Source organism: Dipodomys spectabilis, unplaced genomic scaffold (genome assembly GCF_019054845.1).
Source record: "Dipodomys spectabilis isolate Male_0828 unplaced genomic scaffold, ASM1905484v1 ptg000234l, whole genome shotgun sequence".
Lineage (NCBI taxonomy): Eukaryota > Metazoa > Chordata > Mammalia > Rodentia > Heteromyidae > Dipodomys > Dipodomys spectabilis.
Window position 1 is genome coordinate 3,662,689 of NW_024870911.1, and position 16,143 is coordinate 3,678,831.

Sequence of the window (16,143 nt, forward strand, 5' to 3'; positions counted from 1 at the left end):
ATACTTTCTTTGATGTATTCACTAGACAATTACTGAATTTGTTTAGAGACAATTTATGTACAAGGGAAAACAGTAAATTTATAAATATGTACATACTTGAATGGGCTTTCAATAGATGTTGTTGTAACTTTAAAGTGCTTGTATCTTCTTGCATTCATTCTTTCATTTGTTGTAATGCCTAAACATGATATCTACAAAGAAAAAGAACAGAACTCATTACTTTGTTTTAATATTTAATGTAAAAAGTTAATTCTCAAGAGGACTAGCATTGTTTCCCATCAAGCCAGTCTACATGGTATCACTGACTGTGAAAATAAGTCAATTAAATATGAAAAATATTTTAGAACAAGTAACCAGTAATTGTGCCTTATACACATGGATACTGTGTGTGTACACAGACAACATCTCTAGCCGTTTTTATAATGAGTTTTCTTTAAAATCCACAATTTAAGTGAGTGCCTATAATCTCAGCTACTCAGGAGGCTAAGATCTGAGAATCATGGTTCAGTCACTCTAGAATTCTCAAGACTCTCATTTCCAATAGCCACCAAAAAGGTAAAACTGGAGAAGTAGTGTAAGAGTACCAGCTGTAATGGAAAAAACTGAGCAGAAAAGCGTTCATGCCCCAGTACCAGCACAATAAAAAAACTCTGCAGCTCAGCCAGGCACTTGACTGTAAGTGTAGATAGACAATTCAAGAGGGCAATACAGGATTTCAAAAAACAAAACTGGGGGCTGGGAAGATCGCTCAGTGGTAGAGCGCTTGCCTTGCATGCCTGAGGCCCTGGGTTCAATCCCTCAGCACCACATAAGCAAAAAGAAAAAAGCCGGAAATGGCGCTGTGGCTCAAGTGGTAGAGCGCTAGCCTTGAGCTGAAGAGCTGAGGGACAGTGCCCAGGCCCAGAGTTCAGGACCCACGTCTGGACCCAAAAAAAAACCAAAAAAACAAAAAACTGAAAACAAAATCCTTAGTTTGTAAGCTCTGTGAGTAAGTAATGATATATAATATAAAGTGAACGACATGTTCAACTGCATGTATCTAAATTGGGAGTAACAAAATTTTCTACTGAAAGCAGTACCAAGTCAGAAATTCATAATACAAGAGAAAGGAGGAAAAGAGGGAGGTAAAAAGGAAAAAAAAATGTTTTTTCCTGTCGATCGTGGGGCTTGAACTCAGTACCTGGGCTCTGTCCTTCAGTTCTGCAGCTCAAAGCCAGTGTTCTACCACTTGAGCCACAGCACCACTTCCGGTTTTCTGGTGGTTAATTGGAGATAAGAGTCTCAGGGACTAGAAGTGGCGCTGTGACTCAAGTGGTAGAGCGCTAGCCTTGAGCTGAAGAGCTGAGGGACAGTGCCCAGGCCCAGAGTTCAAGCCCCATGACTGACAAAAAAAAAAAAAAGATCTTTACAACCATGTATGTACAAAAACAAAACAAACAACAATGGGGCTGGGAAGTTGGCTCAGTGGTAGAGCGCTTGCCTTGCATACCTGAGGCCCTGGGTTTTGATTCCTTAGCACCACATAAGCAAAAAAAAGAAAAAAGCCGGAAGTGGCGCTGTGGCTCAAGTGGTAGAGCGCTAGCCTTGAGCTGAAGAGCTGAGGGACAGTGCCCAGGCCCAGAGTTCAGGCCCCACGACCGGACCCCGCCCCCCCCCCCCCAAAAAAAAAGAGTCTCAGGGACTTTCCTGCCCAGGCTAGCTTTGAACTTCGATCCTCTGATCTCAGCCTCCTGAGTAGCTAGGATTATAGGTGTGAGCTACCAGCACCCGGCAGAAAAATAATTTTTTGAAAATAAAATTAATCCTTAAAAAGCCAGAGAAGTTAAGAGAGAATTACCTTATTGTCTTTTAGGCAGGGAAGGAATTTTTAAAGGATTTTAAGCACTGAAGAAACAAAATGCACTTACACATACCTGGTACATCTGACACATGAGTAACACAGCCACCCACATGAAATGAAAAACACTATTCAGAAACATCCAAAACATCCAAGGTGAACAAGTAGCAATCTGAGTAATATATGTCCAAAATCCATCCTTGGTGTAGGTGGTCTCACAATGAAGTCCCCAATCTAAAGTCAGAAGACATGTGATTGAGATTCACTCTATAATCATCCAACTACCTCAGGTAGACATCTGAACTGGTACCACTTAGCACAATCTAACAATCTATATTTAACCGATAATACATAAGAACAAATGTTTTTATGTCCCTGAATAATCTTAATACTTATTAGCAAAAAAATAGAACACAGAAATAAAAAAGCAATCTTAAAAAATGAACTGCATGTTAAAATTAACTATTTTCTATGATATCAAATCTACATAATACTTAAGAAGAGTCAAAGATAAAGTGAAAATGTTTTGGAGGATCTAGAACAGGATCATTTCAGGTGGACTTGCACCTTAACCGGGCACTGGTGGCTCATACCTGTAATCCTAACTACTCAGGAGGCTGAGATCTGAGGATTGTGGTTTGAAGGCAACCTGGGCAGGAAATTCCATGAGACTCTTATCTCTAATAAAATACTCAAAAAAGCCAGAAGTGGCACTGTAGCTCAAGTAGTAGAGTGCTTGCCACAAGCAAAAGCAACTCAGGGTCAGCACTTAGGCCCAAAGTTCAAGCCCCAGGACTGGCAAAACAAACAAAACTCCCTGTTCTCAGAGAACTGCTACCAAAAGAATTGCTTTTATTGGCTTTTTATTGCTTTCATCTTTCATATGTTGTGCCAAAATATTTTAGTGGGTAGGAGGACTAAGAATCCTTCTAAGAGTTATTTTTAAGGCAGGATGTAGTACATCTGTACTTTGAAGTCCAGCTTGGGTTTTCAATGCAAAACCCAATTTTCCCATAAGACACTAAACTCATTATCAAGAGTAACAACTTAAGAAGGTAACTTCTAAGAATAAGGTAATAATTAAATCATGCTTTTCAGAACATCTTATGTACTGTACAAACTTAGTTTTATTTTTTCAAATATTTGGTAAAAAAGAGGAATTAACACCATCTCTGTGTTTACATATTACTAGAGTCATGCAAGCATGTGTAGTGAAATGTTAGTGTATTTTACCCAGGAGCTTTTCAAAGCCTACTAAACCAACAAAAGATGTATACACTAAGAAGTGTTTATACTATATGTTAAATATAATTAATCTACCTTATTTTTTTTATTCCTCAGGTGCCCCAAACCATATATATATAGATCTCCCCCCCCCCCCCCCCCCCGATGGTCCTAAGGGCTTCTAATTTGGGCATAGATGCTATCCCTGAGCTTTTGTGCTCAAGGCTTGCACTCTACCATTTGAGCTACAGCTCTACTTCTGGCCTTTTTTGTGCAAACCATTTATTTTGTTAAAGACTTTTATCATTACATTAATTTGTTAATCCAGTTAAGTATAACCTGAGTATACAAACATTTAAGAAGCCAAAAAACTAATTGTACTCACAAGAAATACAACCATAAATCATCCAGCAGATCATAAAAAGCAAGAAGAATAGGTAGCCCATAAAGTATCTATGGTTGCCTGCACCTAAAGAACACAGAAGCAATTTTTTTTTCAGCTAAGAAAAAACAACTGGTAAACACCTTTGAGGGGTACGCTATGAAAGGTGTGATACAATTTAGATAATAATGTACATTATTATTTAAAAACTGGTTTTCAGAAAATAAATATTTTAATAAGTCCTAAAATAAAAATGCTTATAATTATACACAAAGATGTGATGACTGCAATGATGTTTGTTCCAAAGGTAAAAGTCCCCAAGAATCTGATTAACAGTCGACTTTAAATCCAAGTCTTTTTTTTTTTGAGGAACAGATTCAAAATAATCTTATCTTATAATACTACTTCTTTATAACCAGCTCTTCAGAGGCTTCTCTCCTACAGTCAAAGCTTTCATAATGCTTCCCTTCTATGGCCTCAACCAATTTCCTAGGCCATCTTGCAGATAACTTCACCATCTCTTCAGATTACAATGAAGGATGATTATTCTTGAACATGGAAGTGCGCAGAATTCTTACCTTTCATTCCTCTGTCATTTCAAGTATTATCACTTTACTTACTGTAGTTTTGATGTAAAACAAGAAGTCTCTTTATGAGATATGTGTCATTGTTACCCAGAAGAGAAGACAGAACAAAGGCACCAGAGAGAATGGTAACAAAACCTCTCTCTCTCTCTCTCTCTGTCCTGAGGGTTCAATTAAGGGCCTGGACACTGTCCCTGAGCTTCTTTTGCTCAAGGCTAGCATTCTACCACTTGAGCCACAGCACCACTTCTGGCTTTTTCTGTTTATGTGGCACTGAGGAATTAAACCAGGGCTAGGCAAGCACTCTACCACTAAGCCACATTCCTAGTCCTCGTCAATCTCTTTTAGACACCGATTTTTAACTTTTTTTCTCTCCCAATTGAGTTGCTGTTTTAGGCCAAAGAGGGGGCATAAGAATGAACTTTTAACTACTAACTCACATTAACTTAAATGCACAATATACTTAGAAATTACTACTTACCTACACAGTTACCCACCCATGGGCAATGGTGATCAAATTTTGCTATGCAACGGTTGCACACACCACAGTGTTTGGACCTCACTGGTTTCCGAATCTGTTAAAAGGCATGGTAAGGACATTTTTATCTTCTCAAAATATAATTATGAAAAAATAAAGTATGTTTTTAACTAGTTTATTGTTTCAAAAAGCAACAAAATAAAAAATTTACTATTATTTTAATGTAAGAACAACTACTACAACACAGACTTTAAAAAGATACTAACGACCAAGCTGATATTTAATTATCTCTCTCAAACCTCTGAATAAAAAACTAGTAATATTCTGAAAGCTCATTAGTGACCATATTACTGGTTGTCCCTACAAAGTAAAACTGTTCCTTAGTTTTAAAAAAAGACTAGTGAGTGAAAGCACCTTTTAAAATTTAAAGTCATTATTAATAAAATTGCCTTCTTATAATTAGTCCTGTATGTATACACTGATTTCTCCTTAAGTGATTCTTGAGATTTTAAAGTTCATCATGTTCCCTTCTCAGAATTGAGTCACTGATTTTTACAATGAAAAGAAGAAATGTAAAATCCCTTACTCAGCTCCACAGGCAACAAAAATTGTCTTTTTAGAGTGTCTTGCAATGATTTTTACCCTCTGTGCAAAATTAGACAAGAAAATACAAAACTCATTGGTGATTTTCAGAGTTGCAGTTCCAATGCTAACTATATGACAAGACCTAGAGTTTTTACCCCAAGACAGGAGTACATTTTTTCTAACATCCTCCACCAATTAAGTACATTGGTGTTTCAATAAAAGCAGTGCCATTTCCTATCACTCAGTATAAGGTTATACCCTATAATGAGGTAACAGGAAAAGGCTCAGGTAGACAATGTAGTTGTTTTTTTTCTACCAGCACATTTTTTTTTTTTAATTGTGAAAATACCATACAGAGGGGTTACAATTACATGGGCAAGATAACGAGTACATTTCTTATCAAACATGGTTGCCTCCTCCTTTGTTTCCCCTTCCCATTCCTTCTCATATCCTCCCCGTACCCCTTACCCTATCCTCCCCCCCCCCCCACCAAGGTTCATTTTTCGACATAACAACTTGAACATCCCATTGTTGCAATGGGTCCTACTGTATCATTATTTAAACGATTTGATTTTTTTCCCTTCCCTCCAAAAATAGTTCTTATACCTAAAAAAAACCTGTGGATAAAAAGAAAAGATGAGCTGTTGTTCATCATCACTGATTTGAGATTAATTTATTTACGAGAGAACTTTCAACCTCATCTATATTTTCCCTTTGGGAAACACTAACAAAAATATGACTAAGAGACTAACTGGTGAAGAAGTGACTCAAATGTCTGATTATTGGGCTGGGAAGATGGCTCAGTGGTAAAGGCTTGCCTTCCATGCATGAGGCCCTGGGTTCGATTCCCCAGCACCACATAAGAAAAAAGCCAGAAGTGGCGCTATAGCTCAAGTGGTAGAGCGCTAGCCTTGAGCTGAAGAGCTGAGGGATAGTGCCCAGGCCCAGAGTTCAGGCCCCATGACCAGACCCAAAAAAAAAAAAAAAGAAAAGGTTAAATGTCTGATTATTGAACATAATAGTATTCTTAGCTCACTAACATTCAATGCATTTTTAGAAAAGTGATCAATATTTTTCTTAGGGATTAGTTTATCAATGTTGAAGGATACCCATACAGTGACAACTACCTCCTAGATTTAAATCATTTTATAGTAGAGAATATGCTCTTTACAAGACATTAGCTTTCCCAAAGAATATGACTTTGTTTAAAAGTATATAATAAAAGGTTTCTGTTATGAAGACAAAATGTCTTGAACTTGTCAGCAGATATATATTTAATAATAAAACTGCTACTTTAGCTGGGCACCAGTGGCTCACACCTATAATTCTAACTACTCAGGAAGCTGAGATGTGAGGATTGCCGTTCAAAGTCAGTCTAGGAAAACAGTGTGAAAGTCTTATCTCCAATTAACCAGCAAAAAGACTCAAGTGAAGCTGTGGCTGTAAGATAGCACCCATGTCCTGAGTTCAAGCACTAGTATCAGCCAGAACAACAATTCCCACTGCTACCTTTATTGAATGACTGTATAATGTGTCATCATATGTGATGAGTACTTCCATAGAAAAGTAGTGTATCAAGCACGTAAATTATTCATTGTAAAACACACACACAAAAAAAAAACCTTATAAACAAATTCCTGAAAACAAAACTGAATCTAGTAATACCCTAAAAGTACTACCGAAAGTTTATTTTGAGCAGTCAATATCTGAACTGATCAAAGAACCATAAATGTAACCACCTAATCTAGGAAATTAGGGTTCCGTTGCCAAAAACTATTCCATAGTTTTCAACTAAGTCAACCACTTTCTTATTAACCAACACTAAAGTATTAATTACTTGTGATGTATAAAGTACATATATGATCTGGGGATATTCACATATGATTTAAGGATATTTCAATGGCAAAAAGTCATTTAATGCCGGATGTCAGTGACTCACGCCTGTAATCCTAGCTACTCAGGAGACTAAGATCTGAAGATTGTGGTTCAAAGCCAGCTTAGCCAGCAAAGTCCATGAGAGTCATCTCTAATTAAACAACAGAAAACTGGAAGTGGCTCTGTGGCTCAAAGTGGTAGAGTGCTAGCCTTGAGTGAAAAAGTTCAAGGATAGTGCCCAGGCCCTGAATTCACGCCCCAAATTCACACCCCAGGACAGGCAAAAACAAAACAAACATACAAAAAAAAACCACCCAATAACAAAAAACACATTAAAGCATTGTAACAATCACATATAAGAAAAAATACTCTAGTAATTTGAACTTACAGGGATATTGATACAAATGGGCTCTAAGAATGAAGATAATCATTTAAAAGCATTTAAAAGAATCACTGCAATAATCTGTTATTTCCCCCAAATACTATACAAAATTAAGTAAAAGAGAAAAGTACTGCTTGATAAAAAATTGATGTCTACAACAAAATAAAGTGTCACTATTACTAAAATGGACTATAAAACAAATGTTACTCCACTTCATACTATTTTGATTATATATGACCTATTAAAGATGACTGCTTTTAGAATCAATGACAAAATAATGTTCAGTTACACAAATAGTACTGAAATAGAACTTGTTGGAAAGCTATCTTGTCTGAAAAGTGATCTAATAAATTTTCAATGTTTTAAATTTTAAAATTCTTAAAATGTAGTTCAGAAAACAATATTTTAAATTATAAGTATTTCATCACTGATTTTTAAGCTTATTGAGTTACATTTTAAGAGACTAGAAAGAGAATGAATATGAATGAAAAGTAGTACTGAATGAATGTCAGGTCTACTAAAAGAAGCAGGTACACTGGAAAGGAGAAATCCTCTGTCTTTCCTCTTGTACCATGGGCTAACATATTTTGGAGGAGAAGGGTATAAAGAAACTTTCCTTGCTCCTCACATCCTATGTATTAAACAACTGTCAGGAGGAAAGAGAGGAAAACAGAAAAGACAATATTACCAAGCAGGTACTACAGAATATACTGAGGTCCAGACTTCCCGTCTCTGCAAGTTCAACTATTGTCTGTGAATTAAAAGAATATATATTATTTTATTCAAAACTGAATATGTTCACCAACTCTTATGCCATCACTACAAATCACTACCATGCATTAAACATGATGCTCATCTTTACATTCCCTGAACTTTCAACTCAAAAAAAAATCTTTTGATTAAAATTTTATTACAATATGAGTACAGTCAGAGCAGCAAATTCAAGTAGCTCAGAAGAAAAAGAGGTTAGAGCATTAGAATTTGTTACTGCCCATTTATTCTGGACAAATTTTAAAATTTGTTTAGTCTTTAGATTCTGGTCAGAAAACAGCTCTTAAAATAACATAACATGCTTTCAGTTCAATTCTCTATAAAGCATATTTTATGAATCTAGTTTCAAGCATATGGGTTATAGAAAACATATCCTGGATCATACATAGAAATATTATATTTACTGGGCTGGGATTTCTGAGCTATTAATCAGTTTGGTGGCCAGTTTTAACAGTTAGTCAACAATCATTTATTGATTGCACAGTATTTACTCAAGACTTAGAGATTTTTTTTTTACAAAGATAACAGCATTTGCCTAAGTATTCAATCTCTGTATTCAATCCCTAGTAGTGAAGAAAAAAAAATACATTTGTCTCTCAAAGCAATCACAATAGGCTTCAAAGAAACATAAACATAAAATATCATGAAAATGTAAGACAGGTATTTCAAAAGCCCAAAGGGTGAGCAAATTAACTATGCATAATCTTAATTTGATATGGAACTTCTTTATATTGTAAAAGAAAGACTCTTAACTATGTATTCTACATATCTGCTATAGATACGATAAACTGTACCTTTTTCTTTTGTTCTTCTGTAGCTTTAATAATCCCTGGATCTGATTTCCAAGATTTTCCAAAATTGTAGAAAAGTGCAACACTATTAGCAAGGAACGGAAGATGAATAGATAAAAAGTTGAGATGTACTTAAAGTTAAGGAATCTAAAGAAGCAATGATGAGTTATTATATAATTTTAATTCATAAGATTTTACCACAAAACATTTGTTACAACATTACAAATTTTATCAGGCACATGTGGCTCATGCCTATAATCCTAGCTACTCAGGAGGCTGAGATCTGAGGATTGAAGTTCATAGCCAAAATGAACAGGAAAGTCTATTAGACTCTTAGATAAAACTCAATTTGATTTTCAAAGCCATCATAAATAACATGGATTTATAACACTATTTACATGTCAGGTATGTGCTGAGGTCTTAAGCTCAAGAACTCGAGACAGTACTACTACTATCTCTACTTAAGAAAACAAGTGTAAATAAAGTACTTTAATACTATATTTTTATTTGAAAGATAGAACAAACAAAATGTATCTAATGTATTAAAAAATAAAATACATATCAATGTATCTTAAAGGCACAAATATATGAATTGGGTAATTTAAATAAGATTTGACTCTTCCCTTCCTTCAAAATTTAACTTTTATTCTTAATTGTCCAGCTTGGAAACTTGCATATTGTATGTTATCTCCAAACCAAACCAAACCAAATAAAAAAAGGAGAACATTCAAGCTATACTATGTGATTACTTTTTCAAACATTTTCTTTTCTATTTTTGGTTGGTCCTAGAGCTTGAACTCTGGGCCTGCGCCTGGATGCTGTCCCTCAGCTCTTCAGCTCAAGGCTAGCACTCTACCACTTGAGCCACAGTGACATTTCCCGTTTTCTGAATGGTTTATTGTAGATAAGAGTCTCACAGACTTCCCTGCCCAGGCTGGCTTTGAACTGCGCTCTTTAGATCTCAGCCTCCCAGCCTCCAGAGTATCTAGGATTACAGGCATGAGCCACTATTCATTTTTTGTAATTTGCTACTTTTCCAGTCTTACTTATATTTAACAGATTATAAATACAAGAGGGGATTTTTTTTTGGTTGTTTTGTTTTTTGTGCCAATCCTGGGGCTTGAACTTATGGCTTAGGTACTGTCTCTATGCCTCTTCTACCACTTAGGCCACAGCTCCACTTTCAACCTTTTTGAATACTTCACTGGAGAAGTCTCACAGAATTTCCTACCCTGGCTGGCTTCAAACTGCAATCCTCAAATCTCTGCCTCCTGACAGGTATTTCAAACATGAGCCACCAGCCTGCAGCTAAATACAGTAAGTTTTAGATTATTTGGGGATATGAATCTGAGGTCTTTTCCTTTAATATAAACTGAATGTCCAATTTAGCAAATACGTCTAGGATACTAAGTCATTTCAGAAGTCAATGAATTTCCAAATTTAAAATAGATAAGGTAATGAAAAATAAGCAATCTGTTTTATTCATATTATATGTGTTTGGTAAGACATAACACAAAGAACTATTTTAAAAGTGCAAAGAACTGTGCTTTTTAAAAATAATCACTTACTTAAAAATATGAGAACTTGGAAGGGGAAACAGAGGAGGAGGCAACAATGCTTGATAAGAAATGCACTCATGCCCTCCCTTCTCTTTTCCAGCTCTTTCTGCTCTTTTCTAGCTCTTTCTCAGCTCTTTCCTTCTCCTTCCCAGCTCTCTTCTCTTTCCTACCTTTCCCAGACGCTCTCTTTTCTAGCTCTTTTCTCTCTTCTAGCTCTCTTTCTCTCTCTTTCCCAGCTCTCTCTTTCCCACCTCTTCCAGCTCTCTTTCCCAGGCCTTTCCCTGCCACGTGGAGGACGAAGATGGCCTGGTGCCATCTGGAACGATGAATAAACCTACCCCTTACCTGAATACCACGTGCGTGGTGATGTTCTTACTCGGCTACCTCTTTTTAAAAACCTAACATAAATGGTGCCGTGACTTGGATAAAGGGCTTAAAGTCAGGATAGGTGGGATTCCTCTGTTTTTTTCCTCTTTTTTCTTTTTTGTTTGTTTTTCCCTTTTTGCTCTGAGGAATACACACAGTTCTGATGGCCTTTTGCGAACCCATCTGTCTGCTGCGGACACAGCGCATCGATACCATTGCTGACCTTCACATCCACGTCCACACCACTTCTCTACTCTGGTGAGTGAAACTACTCTCTACTCTGGTGAGTGAAACTACTCTCTACGGCTCTCTGTTGCTCAGTCTCTGTCCAGACGTGGCACCACGACAAAGAGCTCCTACGGCCTTTAGCTGAAAGGCCTGTCACCTCTGAAGCTGAGGACGCTTGGCTTTGGGGGCTTGGCCATTTCTCTCTAGAGGCTCTGGGAGAAGTCGGGACGCCGCTTCTGCCTGGTCAGCTCTCCTTTACTCACCAGACTGACTCTCCTACACATTTAATGGGGTGCTGAGAGTCACGCCCGTGCGGTGAAGCCCCTTTGAAATGCTTCCTGCGCTCCCTGGAAAGCCAGAGAGCCTAATTTTTATGCCATCCTCAGATGTACACAGTTTTTGCTACTGCAATGGTAAATGGTCAGAAGTCTGCTTAATTTCAGGCTCTCTTTGCTCTCTCTGCCATTCATGTCCAACTTTCTACCCTTTTCTCTACAACTTTTTGGCTTGTGCTTTGACGAGTGCCACGCAGGCTGGGTTCCGGGGACCCCCCTCTAGGTTCCCTCTCAAAGGCTGGCCAATGTAGGCTTGATCTACATTCAGGATTTCTTTGCATTTTTTTAAGAAATTCGCCATCTTGGCCATATGGTGGGTTAAGGGTTTGGCCCCATCTGACCCTTAACCTTCCACCAAGCTTACTACTCCATCCATCTATTCTAAGGAGCCTTGCTAACAAGTTGCTCTTTTCACAGGCCCTGATAACTGAGGCCCAACCATCTGATGTGCTTTGTTAGCAAAGATGTCTAAACATTGTCAAAATTTTAGGTTTTGAGTTTAGCCTTTTGTGGTTTGTGTTGTGTATTCTACTACTGACTACGTGGTTCTAAAATACTGGGCAAATCTATGCTAAAATTCTCATCACATCTAATGAGTTCTGTCATTGCAGAATATTTGTTGGTCAGTTCTTGATAAGGAGCAGGTAAGCTCTACTTATTCTACTTGATCTCCTTGTTGCTTTAATTGGAAATAATAGGGGCTTTTGTGGCAAAAATTGGGGTTCAAAGTCAGCCCGGGCCGAAAAATCCCTAAGACTCCACCTCCCAACTAACCTGCAAAGAGCCAGGCAAACTCTGCAAGTGGTACTATAACGCAAAGTGGTTCAGTGCTGGCCTTGAGCATAAGTGCTCAGGGACAATGCCCAGGCCTTGAGTTCAATCCTCCTTGAATACCAACTGGGACAAGCCATCCCAGCAATGAGCACCTAGACTCAGCCAGTCTGGGGAACAAGGGAACATGGAGAGGAGTAAGAGGAGATGATGTCACATCAGCTACTTTATGCCTGTCCTTTCAAAATTAACCAGAGCTGGGAGGTCAGTAGAAGCCTGCCCATCCAATGTCCATACCTGTCTACCTATTAACAATAGGAATTTATATTCTTGCCTTTGTCACCTGACTTCTCTACTTAGTCGCCAGATTTCAGAAGTAGCTAGGGACATTTCTACCAACATTTTCAGCCCCAAGTCCTTCCTCTTGCCATTTATTTGTTCTCAGCCCCTCAATGCTCATGAGGCTTCTCCAGACTTCATCTAAGGATTCCCGCCACCAAGGGACAGCTGCTGTTCACTGCCTTCTCTGGGAGGGGACCAAATTCCAGCCTTTTACCCTTATTGTCGATGCCCCTTGTCAGCAGGAAGTAGCCAGAGAGAATCAGTGCCCTATTTCATGATTATTAAAAGGCTGGAATGTAAAGTCTGCTCCTGGATGGCGAGCAGACTCCACCCTCCTCGCAGCAAAGTCTCCACCCAGTACCTGCGTTACCTAGGCAACTGGGACACCTGGAAGAGGTCACATCTGCATCTGCTGAGGTCACATCTGAATTTGATGTGGCCACACCTTTCTCCGCCCATACCCTAGATAAGGCCTAGCCCAGGCCCAGATGCCCTCTCCCTTCTCTTTTCTAGCTCTCTCTCTGCTCTTTTCTAGCTCTTTCTCAGCTCTTTCCTTCCTCTTTCCCGGCTCTCTTCTCTTTCCTAACTCTCTCTTTCCTACCTTTCCCTGACGTTCTCTTTTCTAGCTCTTTTCTCTCTTTTCTAGCTCTTTCTCTCTCTCTTTCCCACCTCTTTTCCAGCTCTCTCTTTCCCAGCTCTCCCAGCTCTCTTTCCCAGGCTTTTCCCCATCTCGTGGAGGGCCAAGATGTCCTGGTGCCAGCCAGAACGATGAGTAAACCTACTACTTACCTGAAAAAGAAAGAAAGGAAGAAAGAAAGAGAGAGAGACAGAGAGAAAGAAAGAAAGAAAGAGAGAGAGAGGAAGAAAGAAAGAAAGAAAGAAAGAAAGAAAGAAAGAAAGAAAGAAAGAAAGAAAGAAAGAAAGAAAGAAAGAAAGAAAGAAAGAAAGAAAGAAAGAAAGAAAGAAAGAAAGAAAGAAAGAAAGAAAGAAAGAAGGAAATGTACTCATTACCTTGCCCATGTAATTGTAACCCCTCTGTACGGTATTTTCACAATAAAAAAATTTAAAAAAATATGAGAACTCCAAGTATGGCTATGATTTCTCAACTAGAGTCTAAAAGAAAATTAAACTGCTTTCAACTAAAACACAAGGCGACTTAATAAAAAGCACATTATACTGTCAATTTGATGGCATTAGCAAATTCTTAAAGTTATGTTATTACAATCTTTTAGTGAAGCATGAGATGAAGTCTCTAGAGAATACATCTGAAGTAGAGCTGTGGCTCAAGTGGTAGGCAACAATCTTGAGTGGAAAATGCTAAGAGGAAAAAGTTAAGTGTCCAGCCTTCAGTTCAAGCTCTAATACCAGCCCTTGACTCCACCAACGCCCCCCCACCCCCGCCAAAAAAAAAGAACATTACATACCATCTGCCAAAGTAAAATAAATTGTGGTATTAGGAAAATCCACAGAAAACAAGTTTGATATTGAAACATTAAAAAAAAAATTCAGCTTGACAGAATATTTCAAAACATGTTAAAAATTAGAAATGGTTCAATCTCAGCTTTACCAGAGTATAGCTATGTAGCTTTGCACTATTTCCCTTCAATAAAATGGAGGCAATAATACTAACTTACAAAATGTGAATAAACTATTTATTATTGATAATGTGATTAAGTAATAAACAAAATTTGTTTTAAATATATTCATTATAACCAAAGGATATCATTCCAAAACCAAAAGAACCATGTCACATACATCCAGAATTTGGTTGCCAAATATATTCCAAGGGGCAATGCACTATGCATTGAATGATCAAAAAAAGACCTGTAAAACACAAATTTTATCAAATATGAGCCCTGTATTTCACTGTAAACTGAATACTTAATTAAAATTATACAAACTCTGTAGAAAGCATTAGCCTAACAAAAATACAAGATTCTGAAATTACTTTTAATTTACTAAGAATTAAAACTAAGCAGGGCACTGTGACTCACACTTGTAATTCTAACTTCTTGAGAGGCTAAGATTGGAAGGGCTATGGTTCAAAGCAAACTTAGGCAGAAAAATTTGTTAAGACTCCTTCTCAAATGAAAACTAGACACAGTGACACAATTCTGTTGTCCTAGCTTGACGATGTGAAAAACCGACAGCACACACACGTGCATACCGGCAAGCACACACACACACGCACACACACATAATTACTAGACACCCTGGCTCAGCAAGTACAAGGCTGGAGTCTAAATCTCAGTACTGCATACATACTACATGTACATATCCATGTACTGGTTGATGTTCAAGATTTCAGTGTATTCCAATTTCCTTAAGCCAATAATTCATTTTTAAGTATATAGCAACATAATCATCTACCATATTATTCAAGGATGTACCATATTTCGACAAGTAAGTATAAAATAATGCTCAACTTTTTCTCTGTTTCATCACTTCTTTTTACCTACAGGAATTCAGTTAAGGTTAGTTAGGCACATCTTTCCAAAAGAATGAATTGTCTGCTTTAGTAGAACTTCATGTTTACATTACTTAGAACTTAGGAAGAAGTATTAACTGTTATTAAACATAAATAGAATCATTGTTGATGCAGATTTAATGGTCTTGGTGAATTTCGATTCAGAATGTTAAGAGTGCCTGGAGTTAAGACATCTTGTACTTCCCTGTCCTATACGAATTATTTTGTATGTGTATGTCTTCTAAAAATGGTGGAATATACTGGCTGAAAATAAGATACTAAAGGAATAGAAATTAATCTGGAAGTTCTGGATAAGAGTCACCTTCCTAGGTTTACTGAATGGGGAAACTTTCAGAGCTTTGGGACCTATGGACAAGCAGAAAAGAAAATGATCATAATGTTTAAAGAAAAGGAAGCATTCTTGCTTCCTAACTATGGTTACTAATAATATCAAATCTTGTCTTTGGGGCTGGGAAGGTGGCTCAGTGGTAGAGCGCTTGCCTTGCATGCATGAGGCCCTGGGTTCGATTCCTCAGCACCACATAAGCAAAAAGAAAAGAAGCCGGAAGTGGCACTGTGGCTCAAGTGGTAGAACGCGAGCCTTGAGCTGAAGAGCTGAGGGACAGCGCCCAGGCCCAGAATTCAGGCCCCACGACCGGACCCCCCTCCCCCCCCCCAAAAAAATCTTGTTTTTGCTTTCTGCTTATGACCAAAGTTAATATAATACCTATAGAAAAATGAGCTCAAATATCATAATTACCTAGAAGTAAGTAGTATGTATATTAAATTTACAGTTTAATAAACTCAAGTTTACTTCTACTGAAATATTTTAAATATTTCTAAAACTGTATTTTAGCTTTAAAATTATATAACATACTTTTGTCATTAGACCTTCAGAATCATGTGATAACAATGGAAAAAATTTTGAAGATTTCACACAAAACGTACTTATAACCCAATTTATGAAATGGTAGTCCCACTGTACACCTTAATAACAATAAAACTACTTTTAAAAAAAGATTTTACACATCAACTTTTAATTTTAAATTTTAAGCAAAAATTTAAGTATTCATGCTACATAATTTTCTAAGCATATAAAACATAACTTTTACATAGCAGCATAATTATATTCTTTCAAGTATAGTTAAAAATATAGTTAAAAACAA

General features: G+C 37.3%; 1 protein-coding gene across 3 annotated transcripts in view; it reads right to left on the bottom strand.

Moving 5' to 3' along the window:
* Zdhhc17 (zinc finger DHHC-type palmitoyltransferase 17) overlaps window positions 1-16,143 on the bottom strand; it is a 72,002-nt gene that overhangs the window by 3,988 nt on the left and 51,871 nt on the right. For 2 of the 3 annotated variants that reach the window (XM_042698619.1, XM_042698622.1), the window contains 7 exons: window positions 14,234-14,334; window positions 8,913-9,037; window positions 8,036-8,098; window positions 4,509-4,602; window positions 3,447-3,530; window positions 1,914-2,071; window positions 97-191 (listed from right to left, as the gene is read on the bottom strand). In XM_042698619.1, coding sequence (XP_042554553.1) covers window positions 97-191; window positions 1,914-2,071; window positions 3,447-3,530; window positions 4,509-4,602; window positions 8,036-8,098; window positions 8,913-9,037; window positions 14,234-14,334 — 720 coding nt within the window. The remainder of the gene's footprint in view (window positions 1-96; window positions 192-1,913; window positions 2,072-3,446; window positions 3,531-4,508; window positions 4,603-8,035; window positions 8,099-8,912; window positions 9,038-14,233; window positions 14,335-16,143) is intronic. The other variant, XM_042698620.1, reaches the window with a different exon arrangement.